This window comes from Notolepis coatsorum (genome assembly GCF_963971535.1).
Source record: "Notolepis coatsorum genome assembly, chromosome: 2".
NCBI lineage: Eukaryota > Metazoa > Chordata > Actinopteri > Aulopiformes > Paralepididae > Notolepis > Notolepis coatsorum.
In genome coordinates, this window is record NC_140166.1 from 54,254,355 (window position 1) to 54,279,038 (window position 24,684).

The 24,684-nt window shown below is 43.3% G+C and overlaps 1 protein-coding gene across 1 annotated transcript in view; it reads right to left on the minus strand.

Annotated features, from left to right (window-relative positions):
- Positions 1 to 24,684, minus strand: part of LOC311223358 (uncharacterized protein) — a gene marked incomplete at both ends in the record, with an annotated part of 96,252 nt that overhangs the window by 20,507 nt on the left and 51,061 nt on the right. The window contains 6 exons of the mRNA XM_084308148.1: positions 145 to 198; positions 1,863 to 1,916; positions 2,348 to 2,386; positions 12,641 to 12,760; positions 15,185 to 15,229; positions 16,889 to 17,326. Of these exons, the coding sequence (XP_084164274.1) occupies positions 145 to 198; positions 1,863 to 1,916; positions 2,348 to 2,386; positions 12,641 to 12,760; positions 15,185 to 15,229; positions 16,889 to 17,326 (750 nt within the window). The remainder of the gene's footprint in view (positions 1 to 144; positions 199 to 1,862; positions 1,917 to 2,347; positions 2,387 to 12,640; positions 12,761 to 15,184; positions 15,230 to 16,888; positions 17,327 to 24,684) is intronic.

Genomic DNA, 24,684 nt, shown 5'->3' on the forward strand with positions numbered 1-24,684 from the left:
ACAGAAGATCCCACAGGATCCCACAGGATCCCACATGATCACACAGGATCACACAGGATCACACAGGATCACACAGGAGTCACGGTCTGCTAGTGTTGCTACAAGACTATGAGGAAAGGGTTTGAAGAAGCCCTCAACACTCACCTGTTCTCCTCTGTGCCCTGGTGTTCCTCTGTGCCCCGGGTCTCCAGGAAAACCCTGCGTTAGAGCCACACCGTCGTTTACTGCCACATCTCTATCATGCTATCTATCTCTGTGCCACGGTCTAAAACGGTCCAAAGATATTTTGTGAATTTTTTTTTTCTTCATTTCAACCTTTATTTAAAATCGTAAGCTTCTGAGGTTTCCCTCGTTTACAGAAACGACGATTGTACAAACTGTAAACAGTACATAATACAAGCAATATTCACAGAAAATTAAACACCAGGGTAAAAAATTTAAACGTTTAGAATAATTTTTAAAAGATCAGCTAAAACAGTTACAGGTAGTCACACAATGGTCTGAAATCATACGTTTAAACAGACCAAGGGAAGGGAGAACCTCCACATTTCAGAGAGTTGGAGGACATTCCATGAGTTAGAGGCATCAAAGGAAAAAGCTGACTTCCCTCGATCAGAACAAACTTTGAGGAACCCTAAGAACCATCCAGTCATTCGATCGAGTTGAATAGGTTCCAATATTCCAATCTAACAGTGAAGAGATATAAACAGGTTGTTTACCAATAAGGGCTATAAAAATAAATAATACAATTTTTTTTTTTTTTTTTTTTTGTCTTTCTGTAAGAGAAGGCCAACCCACCCTTCCCATATCTCTCTCCCGACTGGAAAACTAGAGTGCTAATGTCATCAGGTATACAGTCTAAAGCTGCTCTATAGATAGTGAACTGGGAGCGATGGTGAATGTGACACTGACACCCAGCACCCAGGGGAATGTTCCGAGTATATGGTTACGTTTTCTGATTCAGAACGGAGAAACTCTACAATAGAATACCTACAATAGAAGAACCATATAAGACAGTCAAGGTTGAGTAGTTTCTTCACACTGTCTTAACCGTCTGTAGTGTCGTAGTGAAAGGGTTAACCCTGTGTCACGTGGCAGTGAAAAGGTTAACGTCACAACTGCAAATACATGGGCTGTCCAAAAGACTTCTAAACGGACCAATATGGTTCTTCAGTGCAAAGGTTCAATAGAGTAGACTAAAGCTCATTAGGATATAAAATATTTTTATAATATAAAATAAAACAAATATTATGTAGATCCACAAATTCTGTTTAGTTCATTGTCAATGGAGCAACTGCAGACTTGATACCTGATGACATCACAGGTTGGAGTCTTACTTCTCTGGTCTTTGAGAGAAAGAGAGTAGCTCATGTTCACAAATATCCACTGAACCTTCCTAGGCCATGGAAATGACAAGAATTGCAATTCATAATTTGGGTGGTGTTCCCCTTTAATAATCAACATAATAGAGTTGATTATGAGAGTTTGTATGTTGAGTTGGTCTTTTGTGGAGGAGATTCTCAGTTTTGCAGGATTCTTAGAGAAAGCATGGCACTTGAGACAAAACACATTATATCCTATATCATTTGATATGAATTCCTCCTTGTTTCGTTGAAGTACATTGTTTACAGCTTGTTATTATGTTTTCTTTTGTTTTCTTTTTTGTGGCCATCTTGGTCTATATGATCAGTTATTGTTTATGTGTCTTGTAAGCCCATATGGGCTGGGCATACATCTGTATGTAAGACACAAACATTTAAAATATCAATCAATCAATCAATCAATCAATCAATCAATCAATCAATCAATCAAATATAGCTTCTTGGTGTTTGATGATCTGTGTGTGTGGATGTAACACTCACTGGAGACCCAGGCTTGCCCATCTCACCGATCCCACCAGCAGGGCCCGGTTCCGTCTTTAGAGACAGGAGAAGATCAATCAGTGAATATAATATATTCATTTTTTATATTATATTTATTTTTGGGCTTTCTGTATTTTTCACCCGTTATGCCAATTCCCTTGCTGGTCGTTGCTTGCGTTGTCCTACTGTCGGCCAGGGGAGGGTGTCGAACTACCACATGCCTCCTCCGATATATGTGGAGTCGCCAGCCGCTTCTTTTTCACCCGACAGCAGGGGTGTTTCACTGGGGGAACGTAACGGAGGTTCACGCTATTTCCCCCCAGATCCCCTCCCTGCTGAACAGGCGCCCCGACCGGCCAGTAGGAGTCGCTGTTTTATAACGACCAGGACACACACCCCACCGGCTTCCCACCGAGCCGGAGGTGCCGCTGACAGCTGGATTCTCTGATCCAATCTAGCAGCAACTACAGTCGACTGTGACTCACCGGCCAGCCTGCCTGCAGCACATTGTAGAAGGTCCATCTCTGAAAAAGTCAGAAATTAAATTACCATTACTTTTTAAAATGTATAAGTGTGTATTAGACAGTGGCATCCTTTTGACACTGTGCTCGATATGTTCACCTCCACCCATAGAGCTCCTTTCTACGGAGCGAGTTGTAAAATCACTGCCAAGGTCGCAGACAGATCAAACAGTCCCTTAACCCTTAGGTTAACCTTCTTTTTTTTTGTATTTTATTTTTTTATTATTTTTTAAACAAACATATAAACAAACATGACAACACACGCTAAGATATACAAGCATTAATTGTCAGGGCACATCCAATGAGATCACCTTTTAGTTAGTTGTCTTATATAAGATATACCCATAATACCTGTTATCTAAAAAAAAAAACCTACACACATATGCTCAGCTCGAACCCCCCCCTCCCGGACCCCACCTTGAGAAGTACCTCCACTATCCCTCGCACCTAACCAGACACTACCATTATAAGCTAGCTTTTATTCTCTCCACCACTTCTAACCACATTGACATTTTGGATTCATTGAGACCCAGAATTCTTGCTGTAGATATTTCATGGTAAATTACATCGAGATATGTAAGAAACCAAACTTTACGGCAAATTTTTTCCGGTTGAAACCAGCGTGATGCGATCAGCTTTTTGGCTACTGTGATACCCGATAAAACCAATCTCTTTAGCTGTGGATTCACTGCAAACTCAAAAACATCATTCAACAGCAATACCGAGGGGTGTACAGGTATATTCCAAGATACGAGTTTTGATATTTGTTGGGTCACATCTTTCCAGAATGCCTTAACTGGTGAGCAGTCCCAATACATGTGCATAAATGTCCCTTCGTCCCCATTTGTACATTGGGTGCATTTGGAATCTTGTTTGAGCCCCATTCGGCACAGTCTTATAGGAGTCAAGTATGTCCTGTGAATATAGTTAAGATTGATTTGTTGATGATCCGGGTTCCTTGATGTAAGTCGGACATTTGCCCAGGCTCCTTGCCAATCAAAGTCATTTTCCAGGTCTGGTATATCCCTCCTCCAGACAGAGTCAAGTTGGAGGGTTTCATACGAGGACGTTAGTAATTGATGATAAAATTCTGAAACAAAACCTCTCGATGTCTCTCTTGAGTAGAAGAATTTGTGGTATCTGTGGTGTTCAATTGGTCTGTCTAATGGAACACCGTGAGACTTCAAACATAGCTCTAACTGCTTGTGAAAAAGCCATGTGGACTTGGTGAGATTAATTTTTTTGCGTATTTCTTTATCACTACAAAAACCCTGTTTGTTAAAAACATCCCCTAATGAGTGTATGCCTTGCTCTTCCCATATAGGGAATCTTATAGGTCGTTTTCCAATTAAGAGAGCATTGTTATTGAATAAGGGAGTATGATTGTGCCATTCTTGTGGGTTAGGATTTTTTTTTTGTGATTCACGCCATATCCGGATCGCATGAGTAACTATGGGGCCAAATTTTCGTTCACAGTGCTTGATTGGTAGTTTAGTGTATTAACCTTCTGTAGTGTGGTAGTGAAAGGGTTAACCTTCTGTAGTGTGGCAGTGAAAGGGTTAACCTTCTGTAGTGTGGCAGTGAAAGGGTTAACCGTCTGTAGTGTGGTAGTGAAAGGTTAAACTTCTGTAGTGTGGTAGTGAAAGGGTTAACCTTCTGTAGTGTGGTAGTGAAAGGTTAACCTTCTGTAGTGTGACAGTGAAAGGGTTAACCTTCTGTAGTGTGGCAGTGAAAGGTTAACCTTCTTTTTTTTGTTTGATCTACTTTTTCTCCCCTTTTTTCCGTATTTTTCTCCCATCCCAATTTAGTCGTTATGCCATTTCCCTTCCTGGTCGTTGCGCGCTTTTGCCCCCTACTGTCGCCCTGGGGAGGGTGAAGACTACCACATGCCTTCCTCCGATACATGTGGAGTCAGCCAGCCGCTTTTTTTCACCTGACAGCGAGGACTCTCATTGGGGGAGTGTTCCGCGTGGAAGGATCACACTATCTCCCCCAGATCCCTTCCCTGCTGAACAGGCGCCCCGACCGACCAGTAGGAGTCGCTGTTTTACAACGACCTGGACACATACCCCACCGGCTTCCCACCCGCTAACACTGCCAATTGTGTTAGTATGGACGACTGACCAAGCCGGAGGCAACGCCGACAGCCGGAGTCAAACCCGGTGTCTCTTGCGTTGGTGACGAGCACAATGTCCGCTGCGCCACCCAGCCGCCCGAAAGGTTAACCGTCTGTAGTGTGGTAGTGAAAGGTTAACCGTCTGTAGTGTGGTAGTGAAAGGTTAACCTTCTGTAGTGTGGCAGTGAAAGGTTAACCTTCTGTAGTGTGGCAGTGAAAGGGTTAACAGTCTGTAGTGTGGTAGTGAAAAGGTTAACCTTCTGTAGTGTGGTAGTGAAAGGTTAACCTTCTGTAGTGTGGTAGTGAAAGGTTAACCGTCTGTAGTGTGGTAGTGAAAGGTTAACCGTCTGTAGTGTGGTAGTGAAAGGTTAACCGTCTGTAGTGTGGTAGTGAAAGGGTTAACCGTCTGTAATGTGGTAGTGAAAGGGTTAACCATCTGTAGTGTGGCAGTGAAAGGTTAACCTTCTGTAGTGTGGCAGTGAAAGGGTTAACAGTCTGTAGTGTGGTAGTGAAAAGGTTAACCTTCTGTAGTGTGGTAGTGAAAGGGTTAATCTTCTGTAGTGTGGTAGTGAAGGGGTTAACCGTCTGTCAAAACAGCACAGCTGTCTGCTGGAGGTCAGAGGTCACACTCGGTGTCTCGTAAACACTTCGGGACGCGTCTATACTTTCGACAACAAATTTGTGTTTCCGCGTTCGAGTTTTGCGCTCCGATTGGCCAGGTCATGCGACATGTGCGCCAATCGTGGGACGGCAAGTTCTGCGCCTATTTCCGGGTCGAACAGCCTGCAAACTACCTAACGCCTAGTTTATCACTGGTTAAGCTTAGGCGACTCTTTCGCAGTTGGTTAAGGTTAGAGTTTGGAATCAGGGCAGGCGTTCTATCACCCTGCTCTAAGACAGGGGTCAGGAACCTTTTTGACTGGGAGAGCCATAAAAGCCAAATATTTCTAAATATATTTCATTGAGAGCCATATAGTATTTTTAACGTATAATAAATTAAATATGTCTTACTTTTAATGCGACTTCTGGTGCTGCATGGTTTTGCTGATGGCCTTGTAATCTGGTTCATACGTGGTGAGGTTGAGCTTCATGCAGGCGTTGAGGCTTCCATCAGTTAAACGTGAGCGTAGGTTGGTCTTAATGTTCTTCATATGCGAGAATGACTGCCCACATGCATATGTAGAGCCAAACATGGTCAATACGGCAATACTCACGCTGCATTGTGTGGTATGTCACAGGAAGCTCGTTCCAAGTTTTAAGAATGAGCTGGTCTTCAGGTTGAAGATTTTAAATTTCTGTCCACTTGTGTTCCCTCGCCAGCTCTGCTCGCTATATCTTCAGCTACAGATACTATTAGCTGTATCTTCAAAACTAATTTCTGTTTACTTTAAAATGACAGTATTATTAAGAAATATCACAAGTATAAAAAAAAAAGATTTTTATTTTTATTTTATTTTTTACTCAAAGATTCCTGGGAGCCATATGCTGTCACCAGAAGAGCCATATATGGCTCGCAAGCCATAGGTTCCCGACCCCTGCTCTAAGACAAACTCTAACCTTAACCAACTTCGAAAGAGCGCCTAAGCTTAACCATCCAAAAACTTGCGGTCCCACGATTGGGCGTACATGTCACATGACCTGGCCAATCAGAGACGCGGAAACACGACTTTGTTGTCGAAAGCATTCAGGCCTTCGGGACGTCACACACACAGCGGCAACAAAAGTGTTGAGGGCCCCCCCCCCCCCCAGGAGATAACAGAGACGCAGCACAGAGCCTGCTGTCACTGCACTGAGCGTCACCCCGAGGAGGCCCGCTGGAGCTTATTAAACCACCCTGCTCCCGGCTCCGCTGCTCGGAGTAATATTTGTCTTGGCCCTGGGGCTTCTGCTTCCGTCCCAGGGGGGGGGGGGGGGGGGGGGCGTGAGCCTCGCAGGCCCAGCGAAGGTGAAGCCAGGCGGCCAGGGGAAAAAGTCACGGACCTCCTCTTAATCCATGGCTGGATCTCTCCCTCCCCGGGCCTGAGCGACGTCGGGGGCTGAGTGGAGGTTAATAGGCAGTCAGAGCCCCCAGTGTGCTGCGAGCTGCAGGCAACACTGGGGCCATTCACAGCCAGCTCCTGGCTTCTCCGGGGGCCCGTCACTGGAGAGGCACGACCACGGGAGCCGACCCAGGAGCGAGTCCAGTCTGGGGGGTTCCAGTTACAGCGGCAGACAGACACATCGACCCTCATTACTGTACAGGCACACACACACACACACACACACACACACACACACACACACACACACACACACACACACACACACACACACACACACACACACACACACACACACACACACACACACACACACACACACACACACACACACACACACACACACACACACACACACACACACACACACACACACACACACACACACACACACACACACACACACACACACACACACACACACACACACACACACACACACACACACACACACACACACACACACACACACACACACACACACACACACACACACACACACACACACACACACACACACACACACACACACACACACACACACACACACACACACACACACACACACACACACACACACACACACACACACACACACACACACACACACACACACACACACACACACACTACTGGGAACACTCTGGCTAAACCTTGGGAGCTCCCTTGGCTTCCACTAGCCTCTCTGCGGCTTGGGACAGTGTAGGGACTGCTATCGTTGACACAGTTGGCTCCTCTGATAAAGTAACCGATCTCGCCGGTCTGTACAGTAATGAGGGTCGATAGGGTCAGAGGAGCTCATGGTATATAAAAAAACGTTTACATATTGGAAGTACATACGGTATGTGTATACATAAGTATATTCACAGCTAATCCTCAGAGTTAACTTAATTTGTGATTTGATAACTTGCCAAAAAGGCATAGCCTATATGTGTATAAGCTACTGATTTAAGTAATTGAACGGATATCTTAGACCCTGCAGAGATCCGCCAGAGCAAATTAATAGGATGGGCATTTGATTTAAGATAATGGGGAGAGGGGGGAGGGGGTCTTTTTTGGGGGAGATGTGGCCGTTCATACATAGGTAGCCTACTTTACTGAGATGTTAAAATGATACACATTTAAATGTAGGATTAGCCTACTATTAACATAAAAATATCATCAGTTGATGAGGTGCAGGTTGTTTTGATTGTGATCTTAACCCTTTCACTACCACACTACAGAAGGTTAGTGACAGGTTAACCTTCTGTAGTGCGTTAGTGAAAGGTTAACCTTCTGTATTGTCGGAGTTAAAGGGTTAACCTTCTGTATTGTTGCAGTGAAAGGGTTAACCCTTTGGTAGTGTGGTAGTGAAAGGGTTAATATTGGACTAATAATGGACAGATGCAGAGTCTTTAAAGTGAAAGGTGGGCAAAGTGACAATTCTCACATTCATTCAATTACAATTTCTATAAATGTTTGCACAATAGCACAACAGTAAATAGTTATGGCCCCCACCCTTCTGACAGTGAATGTATACGGTCTATGATATATGTACCAGCAAAGTGGTTAGTAACTAAGCTTCTATTAAATATGAGAATATACAACATGGATTGGGGCCTGGATGTTTCTGTACAAGCGGCCCCCCTTATGACAGTTTGATGTAAACCATTTGATGTACAGTATGTACCGAGCAGAGTGCTCTACCGAGTTGCACTTTAAATGGAATAAGTCTAAATATCACGTACGCATAAACGTGAATTTTTACATTACATTCAGCGTTTCCCAAACTTAGGGTCACGACCCAAAATGGGTTGCGGACCCATTTTTATTGGGTTGCCAATTGGCAGAGTAAAATGCATAACACAGGGCTCTAAATCCCTCCTCCTCCCCCCTCCTCGAACGTCCCTTTTTTGTACATTCGCTGGTTTGTACACTCGTGCCTTGTGAGTTGACAGTGACCATTCTAACCAATCAAACGTGAGCTTGATGGCTTGTTTTTACCGACATCACATCCACTATTTCTCTGTCCCGACGTTAGCTGCTATAACGATTAGCTAACGTTAGCTTAATAACGTTAAACGGGTTACAAATATGTGTAACTATGGAAGGAGTAAGCTGACCGCTAAAAATAAAACCCACCGCGGCAGCGAGAGCGGGACCACAGAATTAAATAAAGTTTCGAGACGACTGTCAGTCACATTGGCTGCATGTCTGTGTCCCGGATTCAATCGGAGCCTCTCTCAAGTACTTTCTAACAACCTGCCCACTGTACCAAGATATCAGAGACATACACTTCCCATGAATTGCAAACACCCAAAGAGAGTTTGAAAACATGACAAATAACGGAAAACTCCCATACCTACTGGGTGGAGTACAGCAATGTGCAACTGTACAGAAAAGGACATCCAATGGAATACAACCACCATAAAGGCTGTCAATCATGCAAGTATTCCTGCACTACCTGTACTGTACTGATCTCTGTACATATACTGTACCTGACAAACAAGCACATACCTTTAAATACACTTGAAAGACTGTTGCTGTTTCTAAACGTTATATTAAGTTATCTGAAAAATTCCATGATATGTGAATACATTTTTGGATTGCTCATCTCCAGCAGGTAGAGTTCTCCTGCTTGGCTAGGAAAGCTTGATTCAGTTTGGCACCACATACTTATGTGAATCTGGGTTTTCTACTCTAGCATACCTGAAAAACAAATACAGAAACAGACTAAATGCTCAGCATGACCTCAGAATAGCACTTTCAAAAACCAAGCCCAGAATAGATCTGCTGGTTGAAAACTTCAACCAGCCACATACCTCTAGATTTCATTGTGCCATAGATGAAATAGTATACCCCTTCTAGCATGATATCAGGTCAGTAGAATTTAAAAATAAGTCAGTAAAAATGTATCAGAATGTTGCTCAATGTTGGGGTTTAAGGTTGAGGGACGGAGGGGGGGGGTAAGAAATGGAGTTGAAAAAGGAGTGATAAATAGAAAGGAGAGTAGAACATGTTTGTTAATTTAAAAGTGTTACAAAATTGTATGTACATATGTTATGAGGTGGCGAGCAACTTAACATTACACTCTGATTATTGCTGTGATTGCTTTTATAATGAAATAAATACATTTCATATACATTTTAAATTCATGGTTTGTTGTGTTCTTTATCAGTAGTTTATAAATGTATGTTATGGCAATTCATGATGTATTTTTGTAAGTTTGGGTCCCGGGGAAACACCAAATTTCACTTTTGGGTCTCGAGCTGAAGAAGTTTGGGAACCCCTGCATTACATTATCAAGATTTTAATATTTGAATATGTATCAAATGTAATATGACCTTCTTTGTCTGTGCAGAGCCAGAGGTATAAATTGTATGTACCATCTTCCACTCTCTCTCTCTTGCCTCTTCTCCTCTTCCTCTCACCCTTACCACATTTCTATCTTTAATGCTTTTGTACAACTTTGTATTCTTTTTTATTCTACTAACTGGATGCATCCATCTATTATTGTAATAAATGATCATTATTGAACTATAGAGATCGTCTATGGAAGCGTATTGCTGCCACACCAGAAACTGAAAAAAACAACAGTATCACGTTATAATGATAACTTATTGTTTTAACATAAAACGGTTCACGTTATAATAACGTGATGTGATACTGATCTTTTTTCTGTTTCTGGTGTGGCAGCAATGCAATTAATTGCAACATCAGTATCAAAATGATACCCGAGTGAATTCCATCCTGCGGCAGTAAACTCAGCATCCAAAGCTGATTGGACGGGTGAAATCATGCTCCAAAGCTGATTGGACTGGTGAAATCTTGCTCCAAAGCTAATTGGACTGGTGAAATCATGCTCCAAAGCTGATTGGACTGGGGAAATCATGCTCCAAAGCTGACTGGACTGGTGAAATCATGCTACATGTGTCTGGCGTGCGAGGCTATCTATGTCCCATCTACGGAAACATTCCCAAACCAAGAAGCAGAAACGAGATATGAACACAACGGTCAAACGTTTCAATACAAAGCATTCTGAAACGAGACACATGTGAAACCTATACCAGACTATTGCAATCATTGAAATGTTTATAGTTCCACACGAGTACACATTCTTGTTGATGCCTACGAAAGAAACACAGTAGTAACACGTTCAAGTCATTAAGAATCCCAGTAACCAAGTTTGATTGTATTCTTTTATTTACATAATCTAATCTAATCTCAGTTTCCGAGGCTATGGACTGTGTGTAGTGAACTCAACCAGTGCCACACACACACAGAAATGCCCAAACAGCATTCTGCTCTAAAGTTCACACACACTGTCGGTTTTAAATTATACCTCAGTGCCCAACGGCATCAATTACTGTCGGACCGAGGAGGAGGAGGAGGAGGAGGAGGAGGGGGAGGAGGAGGAGGAGGAGGAGGAGGAGGAGGAGGAGGAGGAGGAGGAGTGTGGTGCTGAGGCAGCAAGCGTGAAATGAGCCTTCAGGGACAGACAGACAGACAGACAGACAGACAGACAGACAGACAGACAGACAGACAGACAGACAGACAGACAGACAGACAGGCAGGCAGACAGACAGACAGACAGACAGACAGACAGACAGACAGACAGACAGACAGACAGACAGACAGACAGACAGACAGACAGACAGACAGACAGACAGACAGACAGACAGAAAGACAGACAGACAGACAGACAGACAGACAGACAGACAGACAGACAGACAGACAGACAGACAGACAGGCCACTCGCGGGACGGACATCCATGAGGCCGTCAGGAGGACAGTTTAAGTGCACCCTAGTTGAACCAGGACGGGAGCCATTTCCCCCGACAGCACGGCACGTTGTTCCAAACCAACGTGAGGCTCCGTACAACATGGGCCCAAACAGACTGCGGTGCGGTGTGCTCTGAAATCGGCAGAATCTGCACCTGGCTCGCTGATAACAAACTATCATTACACCTGGGTAAAACAGAGTCCATTCTCTTCGGATCAAAACAAACTCAGCAAGGCCGACGGCTTCTCAGTTACAGTGGGTGACAATATTGTCACAAGGAAAGATGAAATTACCTACCTGGGTTCCATCCTAGATAGAGGCAAATCTTTCCTGTGACAAAATGGCAGACAATGTAATCAAAAAAGTCAACCAACGAACTCGATTCTTGTACCGGATCCTGGTAAACAATTGTCCTCTCTGGTAAACAAGAATACCCTGAAGACTCTGGCAGGAGCACTCATTCAAGGGTACTACGACTATGCTTGCACCTCATGGTACCAAAGCACCTCAAAGGCGCTAAAAACAAGATTACAAACATCACAAAACAAACTGGTCAGACTACTGCTTGACCTTACTCCAAGAACCCACCTCACCCCTGCCCACTTTGACTAAATAGGATGGCTTAGAGCAGCTTGCAATGGGCCTGGTCTACAAGATACACTACACCAATTAGATACCCATGTACAGGTTGAAATACTTCCCAAAGGTCAGTGAATACCACGACCACAACACCAGAGGGAGCTCCACAAATCATGTGCAACCCAGATTCGGCTCAAACAAGGGACTAAACACGTTTCGCAATTATGCCACATCAATGTGGAACGCCCCCCCTACCCTCAGCCGTAAAATAATTTGAATCCCTACCCACCTTCAAAACCGCTCTAAAAAAGCACCTACGGGAGGCTGCAATTAGAAACTGCCCCTGGTAAATGTCCAAACTAACCCCCCCACCCACCCACCTAACCCCCTCCAATGTACAGTTTCTTCCCCTTCGAAGGTATATATATTTTTTATGATCTCTTTTTCTTAAACAGTACTGTATATTTGTATATCTTGTATGTCATAAATGTAACAGTACTGTATATCTGTATGTCATGTATGTCGTAAATGTCATGATATATATCTGCATATCTGTATGTTGTGTATGTCATAAATGTCATTATGAATTGAAAATTGGGGACCCTGATGTAAACAAGACGAAGGCCTTTCTCTGGTCTGCATCCCCTTAACAATTGTGTGTATTGAGCCGTACTGTATTGTACCCATTCTGCAATCTGTTAATAGAATGTTCAATCAATCAATCAATCAATCAATGGTGTGTGGTGTGACTTGAGTCGTACCTTGAAGGCCGCCCAGTCCTCCTGGGAGTTTCTCCAGAGGTAGAGAGAGGGCAGTCCCGGAGGGCCGGGGGGTCCCGGCTCCCCCCTCCTCCCGTCCCGGCCTGGTGCACCCCAAGAGCCCTGGGGGGGGGGGGGGGGGGGGGAGGAGGAAGAGGAGATACAGGGGTTGTAAACGAGTTGTTGACAGATAGATCCAAATATAGTGGTAGTACACTTTAAAAAAATATATATATATATTTCACGGGAAATTCTACAGATTACTTTTGTTTTTCTACTTGAACTGTAAATGCCCTAAACTTACAGTGAATTACCTTTTATCAAAATATATAAATATTTTTTTTTATTATGTTTTTGGTAGATTTTAATTTGTTTGTATTACCGGGCAGTCCGGTACAGAGAGAGAGAGAGAGAGGAAGAATGGGAGATGGAGCAGGGGGAAGACATTCGGCAAAGGACGCCGGGTCCGGGAATCGAACCCCCGGGTCGGCCGCTTCGCGACGCAGCGCGCTACATGGGTCGCCACTTGGGTACCCCCTTTTATCAAAATTGTAACCATTAAATAAAGGTTGTAATCTGTAAATGTATTTGTTTTTTACTGTAATTTGACAGTAAGTATTTGGCAAGCGTTGCTGCCAGACATTTACCCTTTTTTTTTTTTTACAGTTTTCTTTTTTACAGTGTAGCCATCATCACCAGCCTCTCATCTATCCTGCTGTAACTACTAGAACTATAGACAATTTAGTAAACAATTGGTTTACAATGGAACAAAAGCGGTCGAGGTTATTTGTAATACATTGTCCATTATCTTATGAGGCCATTGTCTTATGAGGTCTGTAAAGGGTGGGGACTACTCGTCTCCAAACGGTTCCTCTTGGAGCTGGAGTATAGGGCTGGGCCATTAACCCTTTCACTGCCACACAACAGCAGGTTAACCCTTCCACTATCACACTACAGAAGGTTAACCCTTTACTATCACACTACAGACTGTAGTGTGATAGTAAAGGGTTAACCTTCTGTAGTGTGGTAGTGAAAGGGTTAATCGAGATAAAGCGAGTATTGTGCCACGTCGCGCCATGTTTCTCTCATTGTGTCTTGTGTAAACGCAGCACACGTGTCCTTCATAGAGGTGCACACTGTTGATTACATAATAACTTAACTCAGTCAATGGAGGTCCGGTTAATGCAATTTATTAACTCAGGATGAAGGTATCAAATACAGAGTTAGAGAATATGGCTTGGATGGCTCCAGTCCCAGTGACCAGCTTCATCACCAGGAGAGAAAAGACTGACTCACAGGAAGAGGGCTTATTTATACCTATTTATACCTTCAAAACCACTCTCAAAGAGCACCTACGGGAGGCTGTGATTCGTTTCCTCCCCCTAAAATTTATATAGTCTCTTTTAGAAACGCTGTCTGTAAATAAACAGTACTGTATATTTGTATATCTTGTATGTCATAAATATCTGGATGTAACAGTACTGTATATCTGTATGTCGTGTAACGTCACAGTGACCAAATGCGTCCACATTTTTATAGGATCACATTTTCATAACAATAGCGAATATTACTTACCCTGCGCCGTTTTCATTGAGGTTTCTTACAAATTAACGATGTTTTATTTGTCCTATATATGCGGATAACATTTAAAATCTTAAATTGTACCATTTTGTTTCCCTTTAGACAACAAACATAATGCTAATGATGCACTTTTGTTAAGATAATTAGTTTACCATTCGCGGTCACTGTACTGAGGTCGCATTAATAGTTTACCGCTGTTCAGATCGCGTCAAAGAATAGACCTGTGACCTGTGCTAAAGGTCTTGGGAAATGTATTCATGTAGTTTTCAACATTTTCACCTTTTAATTTTAAACCAATGCTGCCATCTACTGACAACAGAAAGTGTTGTGTATCGTCAACTTGAGAGGCACTTCCGTAAACACCGTCGCCCAAAACCCATTCTAGAGATTCCCACTTTTTACTGGGAATGGGGCGTGGCCGAATTTGGTCCGAGACAATAAGAGTGACTGAGATTGGTCTACGTTCCGTTATATCATAAATGTCATGATGAATTGAAAATGGGGGACCCTGATGTAAACAAGACGAAAATCTTTCTCTGGTCCGCATCCCCTTAACAATTGTGTGTATTGAGCCCATACTGTATTGTACCCATTCTGCAATCTGTTAATAAAGTTTTCAATCAATCAATTCAACCCAGGAGAGGGGGGGGGGGGCAATAAACTGGGGGATCGGGGCGCCCGAGTGGCGAACCACGTAATGCGCTGCATCGCAACACGGCCGACCCGGGTTCGATTCCCGGACCCAGCGTTCTTTGCCAAATGTCTTCCCCTGTTCTGTCTCCCATTCCTGCTCTCTCTCTCTCTCTACCCGGTAGTAAAAACCCAATAAAAATCTACAAAAACATAACGTGCCCGAAAGGACAAGTAACATAAAATAAACTGGGGATTAGAGTAGAAGGAACAGAGAGGGAGGAGACAAGTGTCTATTTCCCCCACAATACCTGTGACCCGTATAGTCCTCCTTACCTTGTCACCTTTGACCCCAACGTGCCCCTCTTCCCCAGGGCAACCCTGCAAAACAAGAGCAAGCCAATGAGACATTTTGTCAATAATGTTTATAGCCTATAAGTATAACCTGCAAGGACTGCTGTCAGAACATAATGATAATTGAGAAAAGACGCCTATGTCTCCCGGCGCCTTATTAATGCTACAATTTGAACCGTCTATTTCATGCCCTGTAATTTTGCAGGTTGGATGTAAATCGGCATGAGTCAGTGGTTCAACCTCAATGTTTGTACAGCATTACTGTAACCTGCACTTACCACCAAAATAATAGGTATGATTAAAGGCCTAGTGGTTTTGGGAGTTGTTATTAAATACGCCGTCCGTGGGAAATATTCTAAATTTAAAATTAGATACAGTTTGTTTCCTGATGTATTGGAAAATCACTGCCGGTAACAAGAGGATTATCTGTTCCTAGAGGTCTTCCCTCTAAAGCAGGGGTTCTCACACTTTTTCATACCGTGACCCCATTTTATTTAGGATTTTTTTTTGGGGACCCCACACTTAACTCATTCTGCGCCATCGCTTAATGCGCCAGAGGGCGCTATTACACCATCGCTTTAATCTGCGAGATTTGCGAGTGCTTAAAATATATCTTATATTATAGCTATGGGTCTAATACACCCGTCGATTGTCAGTGAGTTGCTTCCAGTCAACATGCACAAAACAGATAGTTTTTTCATCTGTACATTTCCGTTTTATACCGTTTTGAATATGAATATAGTTTTGGTGATTCTTAGTAATCCCAGGAAAAGACGCGATAATAGCCCTTTAGTGGAATACACTAAACACGTTGTCATTTTTCACCTGATTATCGAATCTTCCTGAAATCAACGCTAGATTATCATTATTATCCTTCCTTATGCTAGAATGAAATGGCCCTCGTAGCGCGGGGCTCCCCCCGCCACCTCCTGCACCCAACGGCACACAGCCACACACAGACACACAGACAGCCGCGATCGCGGCAGAAAGAAATATCAGATCAACGCAAGATTTTATATATAGTGTTCTTACCTTGTATTTGATGTAATGCAAAAGTGAAATAATTCAATTATCTGATCGCCATTCAAAAAACTGCTCGTGGAGGTCCGTCCCACATTACCGAGCGTTACACATGAACGGGCGGGCGGGGTTAATGTACCATGACATCGTTGTAAACCCCGCCCGCACGGCTCAGATCGGCCCTGAAAAGAAACTACATAATTTCTAATAGAGTGCAATACCTGCTGGAAGGCGTAGGCGGCGGTATTTGCCCTTTTGCGAGCTCAGACCCATTCCCAATGATAACATCAGGCTGGATGGATGAAAAATAATGGATATAGCTAATAAAAGAAATAACGATTAAAACCCGACTTTTCTCGTGATTGGCGCTGAACGGTTGGCGAGTTAACCCGACTTTTTCCATGATTGGCGTTGAATGAGTTAATGTATCGCGTAATTTCAATGTGGAAAATAAGGAATATCACAATAAAAGCACACATTGTTGAACTTGATCATGCATATTTATTAGAAAATGTAATTACAGCACTATGTTATCAATACAGATTTATAAAACGAGGCATATTTAGCCTAAATATGTTGCCAGAACATAACAAAATGTTACTTCATTTTTTTTTACTTTTTGGGTCGCGACCCGTAGCTTGAGAACCACTGCTCTGAAGCCCTTACTCTCTTCCCCCACGACCCGCTCAGTCCAGCAGGCCCGCGCTGGAGGCGGTACATCCTGTTGTCAGAACCGGCCACGACGTCCCCCTCTCTCCCGGGCGACACGGGCCGCATGGCGTCCCCACGGTGAGGAGGTCCAGAGGCCCCGGTCCTCCCGCCGCGCTCCTCCGGGGGCGCTCCCCGCAGCGTCGACGTGTTCTCCTCTGAGAGAGAACCCGCGTGCTCCCGAGGGGCTGCGGGCGGCGGCAGGTCCGCGTCGACGATGCCACCGCCGCCGTACCGGGTCGACGCCGAGGTCCGGGCGTCCTGAGGGGACTTGGCGTCGTCGTGGAGACGGAGGAACTCCGGGGAATATGTCTCGTCGACGAGCGTAAAGGCGCTCCCTCGTCCGGGACCGTCTGCGTGAGTGGAGTTTAAGGTGTTGCTTCCAGGAAGTGGATCCTAAGAAGAAGAAGAAGAACGGAGGTGAATGATGTGTCTGATTTGCCTATATCCAACTTTTAGATGAATACCTTTCGGGGAACTTTTAGACTGTTTTTATATGTTTTATATTTCTTCCATTGGTTGTTTTATTCATTTTAATAGTTTTTATTCATTTGACTATTTACCTTTCTCTCCTGTAGCACTTTGAGATTTTCACAAATGCAAAGTGCGGTAAAAAAAAAAATGGTAAAAATAAATGTATTATTATTATTATGTGTGGTTACAGTCACATGGTGTCGTCTGCTCCAATGATGTGTGGTTACAGTCACATGGTGTCGTCTGCTCCAATGATGTGTGGTTATGGTCACATGGTGTTGTCTGCTCCAATGATGTGTGGTTATTACAGTCACATGGTGTCGTCTGCTCCAATGATGTGTGGTTACAGTCACATGGTGTCGTCTGCTCCAATGATGTGTGGTTACAGTCACATGGTGTCGTCTGCTCCAATGATGTGTGGTTACAGTCACATGGTGTCATCTGCTCCAATGATGTGTGGTTATTACAGTCACATGGTGTCGTCTGCTCCAATGATGTGTGGTTATTACAGTCACATGGTGTCGTCTGCTCCAATGATGTGTGGTTATTACAGTCACATGGTGTTGTCTGCTACAATATACACACATACTGTACACACACATACTGTACACACACACTGCACACACACACACATACTGCACACACACACTGCACACACACATACTGTACACACACATACTGTACACACACTGTACACACACACTGCACACAAACAGTACACACACACATTGTACACACATACTGTATGCACACACTGTACACACACACACACACTGTACACACACATACTGTACACACACAGTACACACATACTGTACACCCACTGTACACACACACTGTACACACATGCTGTACACACACTGTACACACACATACTGTACACACACACTGTACACACACACTGTACACACACACACTGTACACACACACACTGTACATGTACACACATACTGTACACACACACACACACACACACTGTACACACATACTGTACACACACATACTGTACACACTAGTGATGTGCATCTCCATCACTGAGGCCGATGCGATGCACATCTCGATACGGTGCCAACGATACAATACATTAACAATACATTTGAAGCACCGGGCGATGCGATACGATTCACCCCTGTTGAGATACGATACGATTCGATACGATTTGATTCAACCTAATGCGATTCGGGGCGATACGATGCGATTCAACACGATGCAAAATAATGATACAATTTTATGGTATGACAGAGGATTAGGTTGTATTCCTTATATTGCTGCTGGCGGGACAAAACCCAACTCCAAAAACCCAACTTTTCAGCAGATGAAAAAAACGAACACAGATTTGAGGGCGAATAGAGTTACGAGGTTTAGACAGATGATTGGTTTAATGCTTTCCCATTGTGTAGACTTTGTAAAACCACACACACATGGAGGATGATCTACTGAGTTGATAAAAAAAAATAAAAAAAATTTAGTTAGGAGGTTTTATCCCGCCAGCAGCGCAGCTTATATTATTATTACAAATAAAATAATCTACTGTAAGACAATTTATATAAAAACTAGAGATGCTCGATATTGGCTTTTTTACTGATACCGATATACCGATATTGTCCAACTCTTAATTTCCGATACCGATATCAACCGATACCAATATATGCAGGGTTTCCCCCCCCCAAAAATGGAATAATTTCAGGTAATTAACATCACATATCTCTTGTTGTGGAATTAACACAACATTATGCATACTTTTGACAATAAATAAAATCAGAATTTGTTCTTACTTGCTTGCCTGGGTAAATAAAGGTTATAGAAATGTAAAAAAAAAAACGATACAGATATTTTCCGATATCACATTTGAATGCCGATATCGGCCGATAATATCGGTAGGGCGATAATATCGGACATCCCTAATAAAAACTCTTGGGTGCCTAAGAAGACTTTTGCATAGTACTGTGTTTTCTATCCACTTTAGCTAAAAACACACACACACAAATAGGGCTGACCCCTATTAATCGATTAGTCGACTAATCGGTCGAAAGGAGCCGTAGTCGACTGGCCAACCTCTTAGTCGAATATAATAAAATGTTTTATTTTTTATTTAATTTTTTTTATCATTCTTTCCAAAAGAAAAGAGGCCTAGAAGCGTGGCTAACGCTAATGGCACGCATACCAGAGGCTAACTGCCTACGAAAACAGGCACAGAGGCACTGAAAGAGGATTTCACCCATCTAATGAACACACATAGACTAGACAAATATCAAGATGTATCCATCAGTGGACCAATTGCATGCTTTTGCAGAGGACAAGAAGCCTTCAGTCGACTCCTTCCGACATTAAGCACCCCCCACAGCCCAAATGGAATGATAAAAAATGTTAAAAAAATAAAGAAAAAAAAATATTATACTTTTTTTTAGTCGACCAATAGTCGACTAACGGCACATTTTGGACAATCCTAGTCGACCATCCAAATCCTTAGTCGGGGACAGCCCTACACAAAATGTATATACACACTACTGTGAGACAATAATAATCACACACAAAGGGATAATGGCTTATAGACTTAATGATTTTATAATATTTCAGATATTGAAATTAAATGTTTATCATCAACTATCCAATTAGTATTTATATTGTAACGTTTGGCCACTTTAAATCATTGAACAGAGAGAGAGAGAGAGAGAGAGAGAGAGAGAGAGAGAGAGAGAGAGAGAGAGAGAGAGAGAGAGAGAGAGAGAGAGGAAGGGAGAGAGGGGGAGAGAGAGGGGGGGAGAGAGAGGGGGGGGGGGAGAGAGGGAGAGAGAGAGAGAGCGCGTTTGAGTTTGAGCGTTCTGATGCTCCGTAGCTCACCACACCATGATGGCATTTTGTCAACAACACAGTTTGAACCTGGCTGGAGGAAGCGATATAAAGAAACGAATTGCCAATAAATGTGAAGTTATCTTTGAACCTGTTGTCAAGCGTCTTCAATATACCCCATTTCCTCACTAATGGAACTGGTGTTGCAGAGTCACGTTAGTTAGTTAGACACTGTAGTTTAGCGTTAGCTGAATGGCTAACTGGCGTTAGCCAGAGGCTATTAGCGTTAGCCAGTTGATCAATTCTATTCATGTCTCCTCCTCCTCGACTTCCACTGTTTGTTGATAACTGTGACTCGGCTCTCGCCTTCTGTAGGTCTGCTGATGGAGACTCAGTGTTCAGGGTAACAGAACATGAGGTTCAGTTCAGTTCAGAGTTTTTATTTGCCACATGGAATCATACAATCATAGTTTCTTCATTACACAATCATAAATAGTCATTCCACGGACAAAAGGAGCAGGAAGAAGAATAAATCTTATAGTTACCTACCCCTTATTCCTAAACTAACAAGTATTTACTTAATGGTCGGCGTACAACCTAATTTACACAAATAATAATTTATACCATTATAAAAGAAACACACAATCCACAGTTAAACAAGAAAAAATAAAATAATAATAATAATGATAAAGAATAAAGAAGAAAAGAAAGAGAAGAAAAGATCTCACTATTCAGATCACATTTGATTTTCATACTGACAATTCTTTTTTTTTATAATTTTTTTTGAATTGATAAACACTATTACATCCCTTAAGCTCGCTATGGAGAGAATTCCACAACTTTACACCAATAACTGAAGGACACAAGTGTGGTACGTGCAAACTGATGTTTAAAATTGTATTTTCTCCTACTAAACTCACTTTCTAAATGAAAAAGATTTTGTAGTTTTTCTGGCAGTGTATTATTTCTTGCCCTAAACATAATTAACATTGTTTTAAACTTAACCATGTCTTCAAGTTTAATTATTCTAGATTTAATAAATAATATATTTGTGTGTTCTCGATAACTCACTTTATGTGTGATTCGTACAGCCCTCTTCTGTAGTATATATAATGTTTTTATATTAGTCCCATAAGTATTCCCCCATACTTCAACACAATAACTGATATAAGGTGAGATGAATGAGCAGTAGAGTGTTCTCATTGCCTCATACTCTAACACATCCTTTACTTTATTCATAACAAAAATACTCTTGGACATCTTTTTTTTAACGTGTGCTATGTGCGATTTCCATGTTAATTTATCATCCATAATCACACCAGGTGAGGAGGACCTTTAAGAAAGTGAATATCAGGAAGGCAGCAGGACCAGACTGCATCCCCGGCCGCGTCCTAAAAGTCTGTGCCGACCAACTGGCCCCGGTATTCACTGACATATTTAACCTGTCCTTGGAACAGGCTGTCATCCCCACCTGTCTGAAGAAGTCCACTATTATCCCTGTACCCAAAAAATCCAAGCCTGCTTGCCTCAACGACTACCGCCCTGTAGCTCTCACCTCCATAGCCATGAAGTGCTTTGAGAAGCTAGAAAAGGGGCGGCTACGTGGTGCAGTGGGCAATGCGCTCACCACGAATACTGGAGACTGGGCTCGAACAGGTTCGCCTCCCTGTTCGAGCCCAGCGCTCCACATTGCTTTCAGTTTAGCTGGTCGTCCGCACTAATACACATTGGCAGTATATGGGGAGGGAAACTGATGGGTGGGGATCGGGTGTTGTGGACAGCGACTCCTACAGGTCGGTTGGTGCGCCTGCGCAGTAGAATCAGGAAGCGATGGGGGCGGGGCCCCTCCAAAGCCCAGACCCCTGAAAGATCGAGCTGCGCAGGTGGAAAGATGCGACTGCTGTTACCTCGAGTATCGGAGGGGACTCGTGCTATGTATGACTTAGTCCACATTGCAGCCAGCTTGTGGGAGGCATGAAACATCGTTCAAAGACAGGGGAGGGTTGAATTGGACGATACGAAAATTGGGATGGGAGAAAAATAGAAAATGGGAGAAAAAGTAAAAAAAAAAAAAAAAGAGAAGCTAGTAAAGGGCTACATCTGCTCCTCCCTCCCCATCAACCTGGACCCCCTGCAATTTGCATACCGCCCCAACAGGTCCACGGAGGACGCCATAGCCCATGTGCTGCACACAGCAGCATCACACCTGGACAAGAGGCAGGGGAACTATGTGAGAATGCTGTTCATCGACTACAGCTCAGCATTCAATACCATAGTCCCCTCCAAACTCATAGCCAAGCTCAGGGACCTGGGCTTGAACTATGACCTCTGCCAGTGGGTCTTGGACTTCCTGACGGGCAGACCCCAGGTGGTGAGAGCAGGCAACTGCACCTCCTCATCCATCACTCTCAACATAGGGGCCCCCCAGGGCTGTGTTCTGAGTCCCCTCCTCTACTCCCTGTACACACATGACTGTGTGGCACAGCGGAACAACAACACAATCATCAAATTTGCTGACGACACAGTAGTGGTGGGCCTGATCTCTGAAAACGACGAGAGGGCCTACCTGGAAGAGGTCAAGATCCTAGCGGGATGGTGTCAAGAGAACAGCCTCTCCCTGAACGTCACCAAAACAAAGGAGATGGTTGTGGACTTTAGGAGGTCGGGGGTCAGGGACTACAGCCCCCTCAGCATCGACGGGGCACCGGTTGAGAGAGTGAACAGTTTTAAGTACCTCGGAGTCCACATATCCGAAGACTTGACATGGACTACACACATTGACAGTGTTGTGAAGAAGGCACAACAACGCCTCTACTTCCTCAGGCGCCTAAGGAAGTTCCGTCAGTCAGAAGATCCTTAAGAACTTCTACTCATGTACAATAGAGAGCATCCTGTCTGGCAATATCACCTCCTGGTTTGAGAATAGCACAGCACAAGACCGTAGCAGACTACAGAGAGTGGCCCGTTCAGCCGAACGCACAATTGGAGGGGGGCTTCCCACTCTCCAGAACATTTACAACAAGCGGTGCATGGGTAAGGCTAAGAGAATGATCAAAGACTCCAGCCACCCAAACAACTGCTGCGGTCAGGCAAGCAATACCGGAGTCTCATGGCAAGCTCAGAAAGACTCCGAAGAAGCTTCTATCCCCAGGCCATCAGGATGCTCAACGAACAATAACACTATGTAACAACCATCAAATGCACTCACAGCACACACATCCACATGCACACACTCACTTTAAACAAACAACTCACTGCAGCACCCACTTTACACACTTTAGAACACCTAAACACACTTTATATTTATTGGTAAAGAATTTGCACTACAACCCATACCTCATTACACCTTACTGTAAATTGTACCTAAATTGTACCTCATCCCATTTCTGTTTTGCACTATATAGTATATTGTATATTAGTATATTGTATAGTATATTGTATGGTAACTCAGTTACTTCTACTCTGCATTGAACATTGTACATATGTACATACTGAACACTTGTGCCTATGTACGTGACTTCTATTTTATACTTGCTATACTTATTTTATTTTATTTTATACTTATCTATTTTTGTCTAGCACAGTCTCTGGAGCGTAACAGAAAGAAGCATTTTGTATAAAAGCATTCTGTACTTCTGTATGACAACTAATAAAGAAACTTGAACTAGTAGCGAAGCAAAGATAGTATCTGCTGTGTGTAGTCACAGTGCACTGCTGACAGAAGTGGATGAGAGGAAATTATATGGATGAATCGGTTTTGACCGATGCAAAGACGCTACAACAAGATGCATCGCGAGTTCAGCCTGAATTGTAGCCGACTTATTCCACCGGTGCACTCGCATCGTAAACGTTTATGCCGGTGCACCGATGCGAATCGGTGAATTTTAACATCACTAGTACACACACACTGTACACACACTGTACACACACTGTACACACACACACACTGTACACACACACACACACACTGTACACACATACTGTACACACACACACTGTACACACACACACACACACAGTACACACACACACACACCACACCGGACCTCTTGGCAGCGTTGTGTAACGTTGTGTAACGACAGAAGTAGGTCAATCATTTAAGTCTGGAGCCGATCAACTTCAAAGTCAAGCTGCTTTAATATGAGAGAGGGAGCGGAGCACAGGTGAGACATACACTATACACTACACACACACTACACACACTATATACACACTACATACACACTACACAAACTATATACACACTACAGACACACTATATACACACTACACACACACTATATACACACTATATACACACTACAGACACACTACACACACTATATACACACTACACAAACTATATACACACTATATACACACTACACACACTATATACACACTACACATACACTACACACACACTATACACACTATATACACACTACACACACACTATACAACACACTACAGACACACTATATACACACTACAGACACACTATATACACA